At 43.3% G+C, this 18923-nt stretch overlaps 1 protein-coding gene across 6 annotated transcripts in view; it reads left to right on the plus strand.

The window, feature by feature from the left end:
• The first annotated feature begins 735 nt into the window (after positions 1-735).
• Positions 736-18923, plus strand: part of LRP1B (LDL receptor related protein 1B) — a 639076-nt gene continuing 620888 nt past the window's right edge. For 5 of the 6 annotated variants that reach the window (XM_074547868.1, XM_074547870.1, XM_074547871.1 and 2 more), the window contains exon 1: positions 736-1047. In XM_074547868.1, coding sequence (XP_074403969.1) covers positions 966-1047 — 82 coding nt within the window. In that variant the 5' untranslated portion in view covers positions 736-965. The remainder of the gene's footprint in view (positions 1048-18923) is intronic. The other variant, XM_074547869.1, reaches the window with a different exon arrangement.

The raw sequence follows: 18923 nt of genomic DNA on the forward strand, positions 1-18923 counted from the left end.
CCTGCCCTTGGCGAAGGGCTGGGAATGGATGGGCTTTAGTGTTTACCACAAAACCTCCTGCTTTGGTGTTTACCATAAAACATCAGGCGATTCCGTGGAGTGTCATTAACCAAAGCGAAATTTACCTGGGCATCTTTGGACGACGGCTTCGCGCTCACAGCCGGAGGCGGCGCGCACCGCCTTCCCTCAGCATCGCCATCCCTCAGCTTCCCACGGAAAAAGCGCTTGTGGGGTGTCTATTTTTTAAAAATATATGTATATATCTTTTTTCTTTTTGCTAACTCACTCCTCCTCTCTCAGCCTCACTCGCCTTTGCGAATTATTATATTAAAAAAAAGCCTAAACAAGCCCTCAAATTTCATAGCGCACCGCCGTTCCCACGCGGGGCAGGCGGCCCAGGGGCTGAGGGGCGCCTGCCTTGAGGCGGCTTCTTTTTATTTTTAATATATATATATCTTTTTTTCTTTTTGCTAACTCACTCCTCTCCCTCAGCCTCACTCGCCTTTGCGAATTATTAAAAAAAGCCTAAACAAGCCCTCAAATTTCAGAGCGCACCCCATTCCCACGCGAGGCGGGCGGCCTGAGGGGCTGAGGGGCGCCTCCCTCGAGGTGGCTTCGCGCCTCCGGCACGCGCGCGCGGTGGCGGAGGGGGACGACTGTTGGGGCGGGGGGGGAGCGGGCGGCGCGAGCGAGCGGCGCGCGGAGCCCCGCGGGGCGGCGCGCGGAGCCGTGAGGGGCGGCGCGGGGCGGTGCGCGGGGCGGTGCGGGGCGGAGCGCGGCGCTGCCGGCCGCCGGCGCCCCGCGCTGCCCGCTCGCTGCGTGCGGCGAGCCCAGCCGCGCTCCGCGCTCCGCAAAGTGCCGCCGGTGCCGCCGCGCCTCCCCGCCCGCACAAGGCTCTGCCGCTCCGCGCCCGCGGCAGAACAGGCTCGGCTGCTCAGCCTCTGCTCCCGCACGCGCCCGCCGCGATGTCCGCGCTCCTCCTGGCCCTGGCGACGCTCTGGGGATTACCGCCCGTCGCCGAGGCGCTGGCAGCGGCAGCCCGCGGAGGTAAGGCGCGTCCGCGTCCGCGGCGGGGTGCGGAGCCGCGGAACTTTCCGCCGCTTCTGCTCGGGAAGTTTTGCTCCCTTGCGCCTTGCGCGGAGGGGCGCGGCCGCGGAGCGCACCCCTCGCTGCGCTCCGTCCCTGCGCTCCATCCCCGCGCTCCATCCCCGCTATCCATCCCCGCGCTCCCGCACGCCTGGATTGCGGGCGCGCTGCGCCGAGTTGGGGGCGAACCTTGGCGGCGGCGAATACACGGGGTCGAGGAGCGGGATGGTGTCCCCAGTGGTCCCCATGGCCTCGCCGGGCACGAACCTCGGGGTGCGATCCGAGCCGGCGACCCCCGCGGTCCCGGCCGCGCTCCCCGAGGCAGCCCTGCGGCCGGCGGGGATGTGCTGCAGGAAGGGCGAGCGCCCTCCGCTCCCCGCAACCTTCCAAAAGTTCCCTCCTCAATGTCCCCGAGTTGCCGCTCGCTCGGCGCCCGAACTTGGATTTGGGCACGGGGGCTCGGGGTCCCGCAGCCACGGGGTGGGCGAGCGCGGAACTTCCAACTCTGTTCTGCTCAGAGAAGTCCCTGATCCGAGAGGGTCGCGGTTCCCCCGCCGGAGCGGGGCTCTGGGTTTCGTGTCGCTTATTGCACAGTCCCCAGAGCGCTCTCATCTTCCTGCGAGATGTTTGAATTGGATATTTTCTAAGTATAGCCCAAGTCCGCCTTCTGTGTGGCTCAGGTGCGGGAACGGCGGTGTGCTGCTCTGACTCAGGTTTTCCTAGCGCTGTAGAAAACCCCGCTCGCCAGAAAATTGTCTGTCGGTTTCTTGTAGCCCTTCAGCTCCCAAACTGCGTGGTCTCATGAATGAGATGCCCTGGGTGATGTACGCACTCTGCGAGGGTTTAGTTAGATTTCAGTAGATTTCAGTAACTCTCTAAAGCCTTGGATTCTCACTGTCAGACATTCATCTCCTCTCCATCACGTACACATTACCTACTAAATTGTTTACTAACTGCTTACAACTCGTTTGGGTGAGTGCGGATGCCTCTGCACAGTCGGTCTGGGGTATAGATTTCTGCTTCAGTCGAACTATAAAACCTCTGCCGTCCCTTTCCCGCGTAGCCATCAGAATTACATAGGTGATTCATGCTGCGAAAATGAGAAATAACTACCTATCAAGGAGGAAAGTATTGCTGCAGCATCGCAAACTTGCATGTTTAAAACGCTGCATCACAAGGTGCAGGGGTATTGCGAGGAAATGAGCACAGTGCTCCGTAGAACGGCACTTGAACAGCCAGGGAGGAAAGGGTCTCAGGAAATCTTTTCAGTTTTATGAAGGGTACATATGCTTTTGCTTTGGTTCACAAAGATTCGTGGTCGTGGCAGTGCTTGTTTGATGGAAAATATTTCAAGAACTTTCCATGGTATTCACAGAATGGTCAGATTAGATTTCAGCAACTGTAGGTTGTATCTGATTTTATGAATAAAAATCAAACTTCCAAACATTTTGTGGAATTGTTTTGGAAACTGATTTGTTGCTCTGTATTCCTTCATAGCGGTAAGCAAGTGCCAATTATGCATGAATATTAATTTCTGGTGTTTAAATTTGTTTATTTTTTCCTTTTTTTTATTTTTCATAGTTACCTTGGTCTGATTTAGTGTTTCACCAAAAAAAAAAAAAAGGTGCTGCCAGCTTATATTAAAATCAATCCTATCTTAAAAGGCAGCATCCTTGTAAATCATACCAGCCCCAAAAGTGGGATAAATCAAATTTACTTAGAATCAACTAACTCATCATATCATAATGTCATGTCTTATCAAAACTGAGCATGCACAAATTATGACTTAAAAGGCATTTTGTTTCACAAAAAATGTCAAGTGGTCTCAACCTAAAAGGGATTCAGGATGAGGCATCCAGAAAGGGAATTACATTTGCACATCAGATAAACTTTATGATACAGTGCAAAAATTATTGACCATACCAAGCTGATTTTCCTTTACAGGAGGAAATTCTGAGTCACTGGAGCTTGCTAAGCTTACTGTATGTGAAAGGCACTGAGATTTGGAATGCACTGAGGTTGGCCATAGGTAATAAAAGAATTGGGAAAATGTCATGGGTTGTGTTAATAGCACTGTTGTGGTAGCCATGGTAATATAACACACTGGTGAGGTGCTGTAGGGAGAGGTAACACTTTCTCTTAGATCAGTGGGCAACATTAGGAGCAAAAAAAGAGGTGGAGGGGAACCCCAGCGAAGTTTGAATCATCTAAGCCCTTTTGTCTGGGTTTGAAATACAATTAAATTCTTTCAGTCTTACCAGGTCCTCAGCTAGGTTAAAACTCCTCTAACTTCATGTATATAAAAAAATTGTGACGAGAGAATGATATGGAGAGGGGGAGCTGCAAAAAGGGAAGTGAGCAGAAGGGAATCCAGCCAGGGAGTGTGGTAGGATAAGGGCCAAGTCCTGCTGCAGCTGAGGTTGTGCCACTGAAGCCACAGAGAGGCGATTTCCTTTCCTTCTGCTTCAGTCAGTTCTTCCTAAGGAAATGGATGGACCCACATTCCTTGCGACACTTGCAACTCCTTCACAGTAGAGCTGCAACAAATGAATTTATGGAGCCTGAGAAAAACCTTGCAAACAGTTTGGGAAGCTGAGAAAGCAACATTTGTTACCTGCTCTCCTTGCAGACGCTCTGGGGAACTTCGCAGGTCCCGTCGGTGCTCTCTGGTTCTTGTGGGCGTTTCCTTCCCGCAGCTCTTCCCAGCCTTGGAGCTTCACCCTGCTCCCACACCCTTCCCTGCCATCCTTGATTTTTGTGTCTGCTGCTGTGAGCATCATTATATGGATCCACTGCCCTAATTGGAGTGATTACCTAGAGGTGATCCAAATTGCAGAGATGCCCCGGATAATGGGAGCTTGACTGGGTAATCTCGGTGTTGTCAGTGAGATGTATCCACACCAGTATTAATGAGTTGCATTGCTCGTTATTAATCGACTTGCTGTCTGTGCTGAGGCTTGTTTGTGTTGGGTTTTGGTGGCACGTCACTGCTGTCAGCAGCACTGAGCCACTGTGTTCTCCCACTCGTTCATGTGTGGTTTTAGTGTTTTGGAGCTCGCAGGCAGTGCTGGCATGGTGAAACAGCTTCTCAGCAAAGTCTTGCAGACAAGAGATGCTCCTGCAAAGGGAGACTTTATATGGGATGGGAAAATGTTGTCACATAACTTAAAACTCAAGTTCATGAGTGATGGCATATCACACGTTGGTTTTTTTTATATATTTTTTTGCTAATTTGAAAACTGTTTTTTTTGAAGGAACGACAAATCTTCATGAATTTTACTCCTTTCTGCAGTCCCAAAAACACTTCCAAAACTTCTGTCTTCATCCCACTTAACAGGGAATTTATTGTTCTCGCAGTGTCCTTTGACCGTATTTAAGTGAAATCTAGAAGCAAATTACTTTGAAATGGAATTTTCAGGCTTAAGGTCAGGCTGGTGGGAGTTTGGATTTCTCACCCTGTGGCAGAAACACAAACCAGGCAAAATAAATTTGTCTCCTTGGGACGATTGCTGATGGCCTTCATTCCCTGGTGAGGTGCCACAGTGGGAAACTCTGCACCGGGAGCCTTTACAACACAACTTTGTCATTATTAGCAGCTTAATGCTGGAAACTGGGTGTACCAGCACTGCTGCACTTCACCAGACTGAGCTCCAGCTTGGCCATCTGTTGGAAAGCGTTCTTGAAAAAACCTACAAAAGCTGTTTCTGAGCTATACTACAGAGGTGGATGTTCCCATAGCTAACTCTGTTATGTTTTGAACATAGATATTCAGTATTACTATCTTATGTGCAGAAAGGATGCTTTCAATATCATAATGACTTTGCTGTTTATTTATTTACCCTAAAAAAACTATTACATAAGAAACATGCCTATTACTAGAGAGGAAAAATTGCAGAGGAGGGTGAAAATATATCAAGGAATTTGGGACAGTTTTTTGCAAGATGTGTGATGTGATAAGGGTTAATTAAAGTTAGGAATAGTGGGAAATGTGCAGTTTCAGTGGCTGGCTGGTTTTGGAGGCGCTCAGTGCTGTCTGTCTGCCCTCAGCTGAGTGTGTGAGTGCACACACAGACCCCTGGCACTCCTGGAGCCTGAGCTCTGTGTGTGGGTTTCTGTGAACTGATGTTCATGTTCTCTCTTACCTGGCTTGTTCTTTCAGTGGTTTCTGAGAGCTGAAGTTTAGTAAAAAGAAAGTGGTAGAAACACACAAACTATTTAAAGGCTAAGCTGCATTTCAAAGTTCAAAACTAGGTGTTTGATGTGAAAAGACTATGTGTAAACTTGTTCTGCAGCAAGCCTTTTACTAATTTATCACAGCAGTTCTGCTGGAGCTGTGGCAGGTTGAAGGAGCTGTCCTCCAAAGGCTTGGAGAGAAGCTCTCACTTCACACAGTGCTTGCTTTGAAGAGCTGTGTGACGGCTGCTATGTAAATCTGACTCCATGCCATGCCTTTGAGGTTCATATGGACCCCAATGTTTCTGCATTTACCCTGGCAAAACGCACATTGACTTCAGTCTGCAGGTTGGAAGTGAGTGTTCCTCCAGCACCTTCTTACAGATCCCTTACTGGTTATTGGAAGCTGAAGAAATTTGGTTTCTCCATTTTGCACTGGCTCAAAGGACTTACGTAATTGTAACTTGTGAATTTAGAAGGATGGCTTTCTCTAGAAAGGCTGGCAATTTAGATAATAGAACGTTGTTTTTGTTACAGTAGCATATTTGGAATCCCAGCGTGTTGTTGCTTTTTTCTTAGTTTTTATGCATTAATCTGTTGCTTAATAGTCTTGTTCTTCAAATGCAATTAAAAAAAAATTTGCTTAGAGAACTCATTTTAATTGCACTTCCTCAAAACATTCTTAATGATGAACAGTGAAGATGAAAATAGCAGAACTTGGCTACTTCTAAGCGAGTCATACAGACTATTGAGTCTGTATTTAATGTCAGTTTGGGCTAAGTGTAGACATTGGAGAACTAGGTCTTAAATTTGTAAGTGCAATTAGGAACTAATTGGGTTTCTTTAAAAATATAATTACTCAAATAATGACTTTGCACCTTCTGTCCAACCCACTAGTTTGCTTTTTAATTGAACAAGTTGAATTTTTTTCCCCCATAAATTATCTCTATCGAAGAGACGAAAATATTTGTAAACTTTTCCCAGCTAGCTAGCCAGTTGTTGACCATAATGGGACAAATTCCCAAGATGTACCAAAACATAGTGCTGCAAAGTGATACAAATCTTCATGTTTAAGCAGTTGGTAAAATGAAATAGCCAGGATTTGTTGCTGTAGAATCAGCTGCCCAGCCCAGCCGTGGTCCTGCTGACAGGATTCCTTTGGTGAGGATGCTCTGGAGCCCCTGCAGGAGGGAAGGGCATTTTCCCAGGGGTGCTGGGCTCTGGGAGAGCAGGATTAGACCTCAGTAATGGAATTCCAATAAAACTCAGTCAGTGCCTTTTAATTAGATTTAATGGCAACTGGGAAGGATCATTAGAGATAAACACATGCTTTTGCCAGTAATACGTTCACCATGTTATTAATCTGATTTAATTTGCAAGATCCACATTGCAGGAGTAAGATTTCTCTCTGTACCTGGGAAGTGTTATATGAGCCCATTATAATTTGTTGTTGGATGTGTCATTGCTTCCCAAGCAGTATGTAAATCCAGAATTGGGCTCTGTGTGGGGTGGTTGTGAACCCTGGCAGTCTGAGGGCAGGGCTGCATGCTGGAGAGAAGGCTGTTTGAATCTTCAGAAACCGCATTTTTATTGACCATTTTGCTATAAATTGCAATGGTGTATTAATAACAAAACACTGCAATATGCAGAGTGTGCTGCTAAGTAATAGGGCTTTTTAGAGATGATGTAATGCCAGGCTGGAAGTGAGGTACGCCTGGAGATTTTTATTTCCATGCAGTTGGAAATACAGCCTAGCTCTCTGAGGCGGAAAAACAGATTACAGCATTACGAGTTCTAGATATGGTACGTTGCATCCTGAAATGCTCTTCCCAACCCGACAGTGCTCCTAAACACCTCTCCTGCTGCTTCCTGCTGAGTGATGAGGCCTTCCAGAGGAGCCAGGCAGCTGAAACTCAGCTTCACTGCAGGAACAAGGATGCACTATTTCCTTTTCTTGGAAATACCCGTGTATTTTGGGCTGTCTATTGCCTGGTTGTCTGTAGGACATCCCTTGGTAGCTTTTGGGCATGGCACTCTTGAATGACTTGCGCTTCAAGTGTAGTAGAATAAGTGCTAGAAGCTAAAATCTAAGCCATCAGAATAATATCTATAATTCCTCAAAGTTTTCACTGCTGTAGGGCTCTGTTTTTAACAGCAGTTCCTAAGAGTCACTCCTGGTTTTCCTCGAATGAGCAGTGAGAATGAAAAGGTGCGGTTTGGATTTTTGCAGTGGTATTTTGGGCTGGGATGGGCTGTGTGCAAGCAAGACAAATGCCAATGCAATGCTCTGCAAATGAAGTTCTGATGTGAGGTGCTCTGTCTAGAAGATTGTTCTGTGAACACATGGACACGCTCCCACAGCAATTCCCACGTGATTTTCTCATAAAGCTTTCTGATTGTAATTTACCTGCCTGAAAACTAACAAAAATATCTTGTGAGTGCTACTTTTTAAAATACAGTTTTGATATTGTCCAATAGTTTTGGCTGCTGTTTATAATTTTCTCAGAGGCTGTGATGTGGTGTAGAACACTTGAGTCTCCACCTCCCTTAACATGCAGGAAAGTATTTTTCCTCAAGCGAAGTTCTTCTCAATGATTCTAAGGCACTGGAAGTACCAAAAAAACCACAATTTCTGATACATCTCTCTTAGTGTATAATTTTATTTTTTTTTTTGAGAAATGCTGTAGTGTTGTGTAGTCAAAAGAAAGTGAGTTTGAAAAAGTTACACTAATGCCAGAAGATGACAAAAATCACAACAATTTTCTACATGATAGGTAGATCTCCACAAAACACCTTCCTCTTTTTGCTTGCAAATACAGGGAAGATAAAAGAAGAGAGAGCAAAGTAAGTTCATTGCTGGTTGGATGCTCTTTTGCATATGCAAACACACACTGATTTATCCAAAGTATATTGGTATTTGTGTAAAGCTGTGTGCTTAGGAAATCAAAGTGTGTCATTTGCCAATGAGACTTTTTCCTCTCTGGAGCAAAACATTTTTTATGTTTTGTAAACAAATAGATTTCAAACCTCCATGAAGACCACTGAAGTCAATGGATTCTTTGTTATGTCCTTGTTGTAATAGAATCAGGTTGCATCTAAGTATACAAGAACTTTTAAAAATTTTATTAAAATTTCACTGGAAATTCTTTATTAGATGACCTCTAATTAAATTACATTGTCTGTATTGCCCTATGACTTTTATGCAAGAAATACCTATTTCTAGAAATATTTCTATTCAAATAGTTGGTTCAATTTTGTGGGGTTTCTTAAACTGAACCCATGTTCATATTTTTCTTCTCCAATTTTAAATTATATGCATCACATGCATGATTACTTCTCATTTCAGAATTTTTAATAATCCTCTAGAAGAGGAGTTATTGCATGAATTATTTTAATAAAGTTAATTTGATTTTTTTTCATGTAAAAACATCTGGTTTTGCTAGGAAACTGCCTTCCTGTGAGGTAAGAAAATTCCAGACAGCTCAATATGCTAAGATGTGTATGGTCTGCAAGTCATTGGTTGGTTAAACCTAATTTTTTGCTATACAGAAGGATCTGCTGGTCTTCTACATGATGCACTACCCTTTTCTTCATAAAAATATGCATATTGGCTTTGGAGATGTGGAAGGATTGTAAAGGTGGCACCTTCTCACTCTGCATATCAGCTCCCTATGAATCTTTGCAGATTTATCCAAGGATGAGCATGACTGACCTTCTTTTGGAACCTGTCCTAAAGCAGCTGTTTTTCCAGCACTATTTAGTAAAGTATAATGAGGGGTAGGTCAAGCCTGTGTGTTCTCCAGTGCTGACAGTCATATATCTCCTGGAGGGAAACTGGCCTGCCTTCCAAATTCATCAGAAACACTTGGTTTAAAAGAGATTTATTTTGTGTAACTATTGAAGTTGCTTTTTCTGAGGGATGTTTGCAGGCAGTGGGAGTTTAAGAGTACATGGAGTGGAGGAAGGCTGCAAAGTGGAATTTTTTCTCCTTGAGCCCAAGTCCTAAGCCAAGTGTTTTTATTTTTATATTTAGATTTCAGAAAGAATGGTGAGCAGCAAATGGTTTCTCCATAGTGGCATCTTACAGTAAAGAGTCTTAGACAAAACTCTTGAGGCTGCAATGTTAAATCCTGTGCAGGGGAGATGAAACAGGTCTGGATTATAAAAGTGTGAAAACTTAAGTGCTGTCCCAGGCCTACAGCTTGTGTGTTCCTTTGGAAACAAAGGTGTTCTGTGTTGGAGCACAAAGGTGGTTTGGAGGCTCACCTGAGCAGGTGCTGCTGTAGGGCTGCTGTGAACACTTCTGTGAGAACACATTGCACATATATACATGTGTATATAGAACCTAGAGGGGGAGGCATGAGAGGTGCTGTGCTAAGCACAGCAAAGCCAGGAGTACCAGGGCCTTTTTCAGCAGATAGAATCTGATGCCCTCACCCAAGTGGCCCATTATCGCATTTCTTCAAACTGGAGCAAGCTATTCAGGTCAGTGTGTGTGTACAGACCCACCTGAATTAATTCCTCAGCCTGCACTTGCTGTGTTACATTTCTTTCTCTGCGTTTCCAGTGGCTGTGAGTTGAGTAGAGTTGACAGTACACAATATTACCTATTTACTCTGTAGATTATACTCCTCTGGAGAATTGGTGTCAGCTAATCTGGTACTTCTGCATTTTCAGAGACCTGTGAACTGCATCTCCAGTAGTATTGCAGGAGTGTCAGATCTAAATTCCTATAATTTTCTTATTTACCTTGGATTTCTGGGCCTCTGTGTCCAGGTCTCCAGCCTTTGACACTTATTTTGTCCTGTGAATCGTTTGCTTTCTGTGCAGAAATTCTCTCTGCCAGTATCCAATTTTGGCCACTCTTAGGGCGGTAAGAAGTTCGAAGCAGATGGTTGTCAACAGATGATGACAAAATTCTGAAATACGGCTCTGATACAAACTGTGAGGCTGAGTATTTAAAGCCTGTTTGAAGCACATTCGAGTGTATAAAGCCTGCTTGTGTTTCTAATGCTATTGCTACCTTTGCTGTGGAATATTCTCGGAACAATTCATAAGTTCCATATTTTTTTCTGCAAACAGCATAACTCCTCACACCAATTAGTGGTGTTCAGTAATGAGTATATGAACCATGTTATGATTTTATGTCAGTTAGAATTGTTAAATGCTCCTTGATGAAGCCATGCTGATTTTCATTAATTGGTGGCCTGTCTTCCCACAATGGCATCACACTGTGTCAGAAGTGCCTCACAAAAACTTGTAACATAACTAAACTCTCAGTGATTGCCCATGATTGCCATTCTGCTGTTGACTGCTGCTCTGAAGACTTACCAGCAAAAAGACTTGAAAATTCAGGAGATTTTAATAAGTGGCTGTGAGCCTTAGGAGCATAACTAAAAGCATTTGCATAAAATGAGCGCTGAGATCCGGTAGGTGTGGCACAGCTCGGATCCTTCCACTGCATTCATTCCCTTTGCTAATCCAGCAGCTCAAAGAAATTGGAGTGCATTAAAGGCTGTTTACGTGGCTATGAAAAGCATGATGCAAATATGCAAATTCAAGAGCGCATCTTCCACAAGTTTATATATCTTAATGAAAAATGTCAGAGCGTAATATATCAACAGTCTGCTTCGCCCCACAGTAGCCAGTTTTTTCTAAAGATAGCACAGCATGTCCTTGGTGTGCTACTAGGAGTAAATTAACACAGCAGTGTGCTTGTTCTGAAGTCAGCTGATGATTCTGCTGCTGATTTTTGGGGAGGAAGGACTTGTCTGCTGATGGTGGTCATCTTGAACTGCTTACCACTTATTCATGCACACAAGAGATTTCCCCTCACTGGTATTAAAAAAACATCTTTATTTAATTTCTTTTGGTATCCTGTTTTCTGTTGAGTGGAAAAGTTCCCCCAGGTGAGTGGAAATCTTGGATTGTGTATCATGGGACACCTGAGAAGCATAAGCTGGCCATGGGTGTTTTGCTAGTGGGCCAGCAGAGTGGTGACTCCCACTGATTTGGTGACTCCCACTGGTTTGCATCTGATTTCGCCTCACGAATTCTGGTTTCATCTTGAGTAGGATATCTCTCTCTTTTTTCCTTTTTTTCCTTCCCTATCAAATTTACAGACTCTCATGTCTGGGAAATTCCCTTACAGCCTCAGGAGGCCAGGTGCTGCCGAGCTCATCGGAGAGTCACAGCTGTTGGTGGTACAGGTGTCTGTCGAATGCTGTGTTTTCATTTGGGGTTTGCAGCCACAGGGAAAAAAACCAAACTGGAAGTGAATGGAGGAGGGTTACTTGTTAAATTACAGCATTATTTTATTTGATGGGAAGCTAAAAAGGCATGTCCAGTACCAAAAAAATCCCTAACAGTCTCCACAGTGCTTCTGAACTGAAAAGAACTTGTGCTGCTGAATACGTGAAGAGTTAAGCAGCAACATTTGGTATGTGCAAGTATTGTCTTTGATAAGCCATGGGGAAATCAACATCTTTTCTTTCTTTCCTGAAAATACAGGAGGCTTCTTGAAGCACTTGCTTTTGGGAATGAGTGTATTAGTGAAGAGTTCATGGATGATCCGGATCTAATTTTTATAGAAATGAATGGTAACCCACTCTGGGACCTCAGGTCTGCGTGGGTGTATTTTACATTCACCTCCCTTATTCTAGACTTATAGAATTCTTTTTAATTTTTTATTTTTCCCCCACTGATAAATAAGTGAAGTTTAAAAGTAATTCATCCCAATAGGAATCACTACCACTGTAAGGAGGGGAAAAAAAGAAGGCAGCAGTAGTGCAGTGATGTTTCAATAACACCATGTAATCCCCCCATACTTCAGTAATAAAGCTGCATGGGCTGCAGTTAGCTTTCCTGACAGCACCTTTCTGTTGACATCTTTCTGTCAGAAAAGATGAAGTGAAGAGTAAAACCTAACTCTGTTTTCTCTTATGCTAAATGTATTCTGCAAAGCTTTGGTGAAATACAAAGCGTGTGGACTTTGCAGATAGTGTTTGCATTTGGGACTTGTGGGAAAATTTATGTGAACTTTGTGCTGTGGGAATGGTTGCCCTTTAAAGCAATTGGTTATATTTAATGTAAATACATACCTCAAAACTGTATTTGGTGGAGTGCTCTGTTCTTTAGAGCTCTTTTGTTTTTAGGGGCAGAAGTGTGTAATGACTGGTATAAACCGAGTTTTTACAATTTGGTCGGCTTGGGTGCACAGAGTTAACAGTTTTTTGCCCTGAGAAGTCTGTTAGTGTTTAAAAGCAGCAGACAAACCCAAAAGCCTGTCAAAGTAAGCCAGAGTACTTTGCAGTTGTCGGCTGAAACCGTCTAATAACATAGTCCAAAAGCTCATTAATATTGATTTTCTTAATTCTCTCAATAACCTGAACATTTGTTCTAATTACAAGAGGAATAAAAAGCAGACTAACAGGTTCTTAGATGTCAAAGTCTGTTGGACCACAAAGCATCCAAGAGGATATCCTTCAGAAGGAATAAGTGGGAGCTATGAGTATGAATTTCATTAGCCAGTAATAATATGCATACCCATACTTGGGGGAGAAACACCTCTCAAAACATCTCCTTCCTGCTGGACCTCTGGGGCTCGTACACTTGCCAAGGTCACAGCTCCTGCCTCCCTTTGCAGCCTTTTCTGCACAAGGGGCTGGGGAAAGTTATGGAAAAACTGGTAAATTATGGTTTTTTTGCAAGGAAAATACCTGAGCAGCTGGGACTAGGTAAAGCACTTCTGGAAGGAGTGGGGTTGGGCTCCTGTTTCTCCTGTGATGGTGGTGGAGAAGGGCTGCTCATGGTGTGGTCTTCTGATTCATGTGAATGATGCAGGCATCAAGAATAGCATTAGTTCTTGGATCAATTTTAAATATGAGCTAAGTATTCTCCTTAAGAAAAAAAAAAAAGAAAAGAAAAGGAAGCATTTGTATTTTTCTAGGTAGTCTTATGTGTTATATAATGGGGAAGAAAATCTCTCTTTTGTCCTTAGTAACCCTTTGATTGCCAGAGAATCTGATCTGAGACCCGTCTTTTGTGTTGGTGATGCTGCTGATGCTGATCCTGGAGTGAGGGGTCAGGGATGGACCCTGGCCCACCTGGGCTGCACCCTGCTCCTCCCCAGGGCAGGCTGCCCCCTCCTCAGACCTTCCCTGTCAGTCCCAGATTACCACATCCAGTTTGTGTTGGGTTTGAACCAACAAGGAGGGAAACAGAGAGGAGAAACCTTTGCAGAGCTTGGGCATGGCAATGCAGTCCCTGAGGCTGAGGTTGTTCTTCCTCCCCCTCTCTCATCAGGTGGGTGCTGATAAAGCTTGAGATCCCTCTTCAATTTCATTAAAATTCTTTTGGAGAAGACAGCCTGGTAATAGCCCAAGGAGGAGAAATGGTGTCCCAGGAAAGGCAATGGTGTTGCTGAAGAAGGAAAATCTGAAGGATTTTCTTCCCTGGGTGCTGGGCTTCGTACACAGGAAGAAAGGAAAGGCTTCATCAATCTCCCTCTTATTAAACTGGCACAGCTAATATATTCTGCTAAAATGTGTTCATCATGCTGTTTAAAACAGCCAGGTTAGAAATCTACTGACAATAAATGAAGATTTATTGGTGTTTGTGTCATTGGGGCACCTGAGACAGGTTTGGAATACTAACTGGAATTTGTGAAAGGGGAAAAAACTGTTTTGGTGCCATTTAATTAACTATCTGGCCAATATTTCTCCTTTTTATTGTAAAATCTGTAAGTTGCAACTGGCTGCAAAAGTACTCTTGTGCAACTCTGCCAACAGTTAACAAATAAACACATTAATACAGAAAGTCTTGTAGAGATCCATATGTACTGGATAAAACCATACCTTGAACTGCAGAGATGGCTTATTTTAACAAACCAGCAAGCTAGAAGATAATAATTGTATTTTATGTATCTCTTAGCAAGTGTGGCTGTGCAGGATAACTGAAATCAGTACAAATATGAGCAATATTTTTTTTTAGCTGAAGTCATACCTGAAGCCCGATGTAAATAACCTATTTTGTGCAAGTCCCAGATACTTTTATTGCTTCGTCTCTGTATTGTGTTGTTATTCTAAGCAATAGCACTGTAGGCTGTGATCCAAATACAGAGCTGCAAGTCTTCACATTTTTACCAAAATTTGAATCAAGTTTGTGGATTAAGGCCTAACAAAATTTAATGAGGTTAAAAGAAAAGCATTTTCTGGAGAGTTGATTTATGTATACATTTACATAGTTTGTCCAAGCAGTCTTGACTGAGAGATAGCACTATGGATCATGACTTCAGACACTTTCTGGGATCCACAGAAGTTCAAACTGGGAGTTTGTGTGCTCTGCTGGTCACTGTTCCTCTCCCACCTTCCCATGGTGGGAATGTTGCCCTGCAGGGCTGCACTCCCTGACCTTTGAGGAGATTGTTCCTGCTGTTTGAGGAGCTGCGAGCACAAAGGGAAAATTGTGATTTTTATCACTCAAGGTCAAAGCACTGACACCAAATGATTGGTTCGTGTTTTAGCTTAAAATGCTGCAGACAGCACATTATGGGCAAGGATATGCAAAGCTCACCTTGACTGTGAGATCTACCAAAGGGGGAAATATCTGAGCCTGCCTCGTGATGCATGAAATGCTGTGGCAAGCAACTGTTTTGAGGAGATGGAGACCAAGTTTTGTAAGCATTAAAAAAAAAAGAAAAGAAAAGAAATCCAAAGCTGAATTAACTTTATTCTCTCTCTTGCAGCTGCTGGAGCTCTTGCAGTCCCTCTGGTCAGGCTTCCAGCGGGAGCTCTCGGGTTGGAAGGTTAACGACTCATTTACTAAGCAGTGCCATTTTCTTTCATTTTTCATCTGCAATTATCTCTACTCCTCTAAAAACTGAAAGGCCCTTCCAAAACATATTGTACTGATGCATTATTGCTGTCAATTAGTTATTAAATCATAGATCTTTAAAAGTGAAATCCAAATATGCATGAATTTATTCGGCTGCTGCACAGCCAGTCCATTAGAGAAGTGATGAGTATCATATCCAGGCAGCTCGGAATATTGGCAGATGTTTCTTAATAAGGATCATAGTGCTCATTTGAATTGTCATTTTTGGGGGATTCTGGAGGGAGGATGGATACTGAAGGAAGCACCTTGAGGATGGTGCAGTAGAGCAGCATAGCAGATCCTGCTGTGGGATTGTTTGTGGGGTGTAACTTTCTGGGGTAAGAGCTCGGTGTGAGAGCTGGAGACAATCAGGGTGAGCAGTTGAGATGGCAATGCCTTCTGTGTAGGGGTGGCAAGATTAGAAAAGAGCCACATCCTGAGCCCTGGTTACAGGGATGATGTCAAGGAAAGAGGCATTGCCAATAATTTGTAAGTCATAGGCCTAAAGACTGAAATAGTGGTGTGGTGGTTTCAGGGAATGGAAGGTGATGAGGGCAAAAACCAGATTTTTTCACAGCTGTTTGATATGGTATTCGTGTTCATTTCTGAATTCCTTAAATTAGCAGTTTCACTTTTCTGCTATCTACTATACTTTGACTCTTAACTGAATTAAGTTGCATTATAAATGACATCTTTCCACAGTTGGAATACAGGTTAGCACTCCCAAGAGGGGTGCTTTAATGAGGTTGTTGCTATGACAGCTCAGCTTCAGGTAGCACATGTGCCACTTCAGAATACCCTCTCTCCCCTCAAAACATTGCAGCAACTTCTGCGAGGGCATTTTGGAACTTTCAGTGTTATTTATGACCAGCATTTTCTATTTCTCTTCTTCTAATAGTGCAGCTGAGGTTTTGTGTTTGTTTCTGCTTTTATTCCTGCAGTGTTAATAGCAGTGCAGGACTTGACAAGCTAAAGAAACGAGGAGGTGTTGGTTCTTTGGCAGTTTCAAAGGATGCTCTGAGGACAAGTCAAAACATTTACAGAAAGAACAGGTGCAAACATTACAGTGTTTACAGTGGAAATGTATGGGGCCTGGGCTTCTGAAATTCACATAAAAAAACTTCACAGTAGATGGAAATTGTTTATTACCTCCTTGGACACTCGGTAGGAATACAGACATTCCTGTTGGGATTCAGCCTTGTAGGTGCCTGCAGGGATTTCTCTCTGCAGAGGAGCTGGCTGTGGTCTGTGGCCAGGCTGTGTGATGGCTCTCAGTACCCCAAGGATGTTAAATCATGCTGTTGTGTTTCTCAGAAACACTCTGAGGTTGTGTTTGCTTTGCACTGCTGTCTGCTAGAATCATGAGGCTGCCTGGGAAGGCAAGAAAAGTCTTTCCTATTAAAAACCAATTCACCCCATCCTTGCCTTTCTACACGGGCTCTGCTCTTGTCGAGTGCCAATTTTTGCACAGTTAAATGTGGGTAAGGTAGTTCCAAGCTCAAGGCTTTGAACCTCAGTGTGGTCCAAAGACTGACACTAGTATTTTTGAAAACAAAAACAAAAACCAACCAGAAATAGCAAAAATCCTAACCACAGTTTAACGAAGTTATTCCACAAAGATGTTGGAACAGCCTTTAGGACGCATGGTGTCAGAGTTAGCACTCTGTATTGTGAGTATTGCTCTGTTCTTGCTTGCCCATGAAATGACAAAATGTCATGTTTAAACTCAAGTGAGCAGCTCTAAAATGCATTTCTGCTGCCTCAGTGTTTTCTAGTTGCTTTGTAGACACAAGAGACTTTATTGTTGAGTCTCCTCTTCCTTCCAAGCTGTGAATGTGCGTTTTTAGATGTATGACACTGACATACAGAAAGGAGTTATAGTCAAATCTGACATGACCTATATAAATATTGCCTTAAACACTGGCCTGGATGAAAAGGCTTGTTCCCTTTCCAAAGGTATTCAGTTTTCTTGTTTGCTTAGCTGTGCATTGTTGCAGTTGCTTCTCATTGGATATGTGTCTCTACCCACCAGTGAGTGCTCTGCCTTCTCAGTACCTGTCAGAAATAAATTTCTTTGTCACTACTCATGTCAATGAAATTAAACCCAGGGAGATGCTCAACAACTACACAACCAGAATGCTCTGCCATTTTGAAGTTATTTGGCTTAAAAGATTTTTTTGTTTTGTTTGCTACTGCCTTAGAAACTGTGCACTGTAATGATCTGGATTCATTTCTTTCGAGTGTTTTATTGAAAGCTAAAACACCTTGGGACTAAAGAGTAAAAAGGCTGGCTTTATAAATCAATGCTGCTTTGTATGTATTATGCTATCTACTACTCATCCAAGTATAGTAAATTTTTACAAATGCAAAATCATTCAGCTGTATCCAGATTGGTTTAAAAGGTGCTGATGAGAACAGTTACGTTTTTTGCAGGTTCTGATAATACTGTTTGCCATAATTGTGCTTGTTCCAGTTCCTTTCTGTGACCATGCTGAAAGTGCAATTTATCTGTAATTTTAATGACCAGTAAATAGGTCCAAATATTCCTCACATTATGCTCTTTTTCCTATTCTCTATTTGACTTGCTTGGCCATTAGTGCCACTTATTCTCAGATCATAATGTTGCCTTGTCTGGTAAGAAGGTGAGATGGAGATTAGGAGTTTTCACCCTCGCAGAAAAACACAGCAGAAAAAGCAAACCCAGCACCCAGGGTGCCTCGACAAAAGGAGACCAGATGCAGAGTGGAAAGCACATGGTGCAGATTCTGGCTTCTCCCTGCAAAGATTGCTGCAAGAACAGAAAGCACGCTGTGATTTATTCTCGTGGCAAAAAATCCGCAAATGGAACAAAGAGTACAGAAATCTCAATATGTTGTTGCTAATACAATTTACATTTAGAACAGTGTGTCCTCCTTCACCACCATGCTCTATCTGAACATAGCTAAGTTCACCTAGTCTATAGCTTGAACTGCAGTCAGAGCTTCCACTAAATGAACATCTGAAATTTAATGGTAATTATATAGCTTCTAAAAAATTAATTCCCCATGTGTTATATTTGTTCAGTAGTTGTCTCCATGTATAATATTATCAAATTATTATGCTGTCTCTCAAAGACATAAATCACATCATTTTTACACAGACCAGAAAATGACTTGCACTTAATGACATGTTTATCTGTGTATATATGGTAGATTTTAAATTGAACAGTTCCAGACATAATTTTCCTAATATTTGTTAATCCATCTTTAATTAAAATGTTAATTACTAATCCAGATATCACACAGAGAAAAATCAGCCTACAGTAAACTGTGCCTTATTTGCACAAGGACAAAACCCCTGCATTTACATGTCAGTCTGCTCCTCTGAGTTTCAGCATCGTCACTTTTCATGTGTGATAACCAACTAAAAACATATTGGTGAGTTATTGTACTCATTGCTTACCCCCAGAAACTGCTGTGGGGGAGTCCAGGGGGGTGTGGAGTTAATTTAGTCCTAGTTAAAAATTCCCAAAGTAGGGTCTGAAGCACTCTTTGATGGATTTTTTTGCCCAGAATGGCTTCTGCCAGTGCTGCTGTGGCTGCAGTTGCCCCTGACAGTTCCTGGGATAGAAAACACTGCTGAAATCGTGTCCTGTGTAGCCCAGAACAAAACCCCCTCTGTGTCTGAGCCCTGTATTCCAGAAGCCAGACCCAGGCTATCCTGTTCTCCAGCCAAGAGTGAGGGAAGGTAAAGTTAGCGAGATGGAAGTTGCACTTGCCATGTCAGAAAAGTGCATTAAGGTTAACTTGCTT

The sequence above is a fragment of the Zonotrichia albicollis genome, chromosome 10 (assembly GCF_047830755.1).
Source record: "Zonotrichia albicollis isolate bZonAlb1 chromosome 10, bZonAlb1.hap1, whole genome shotgun sequence".
NCBI lineage: Eukaryota > Metazoa > Chordata > Aves > Passeriformes > Passerellidae > Zonotrichia > Zonotrichia albicollis.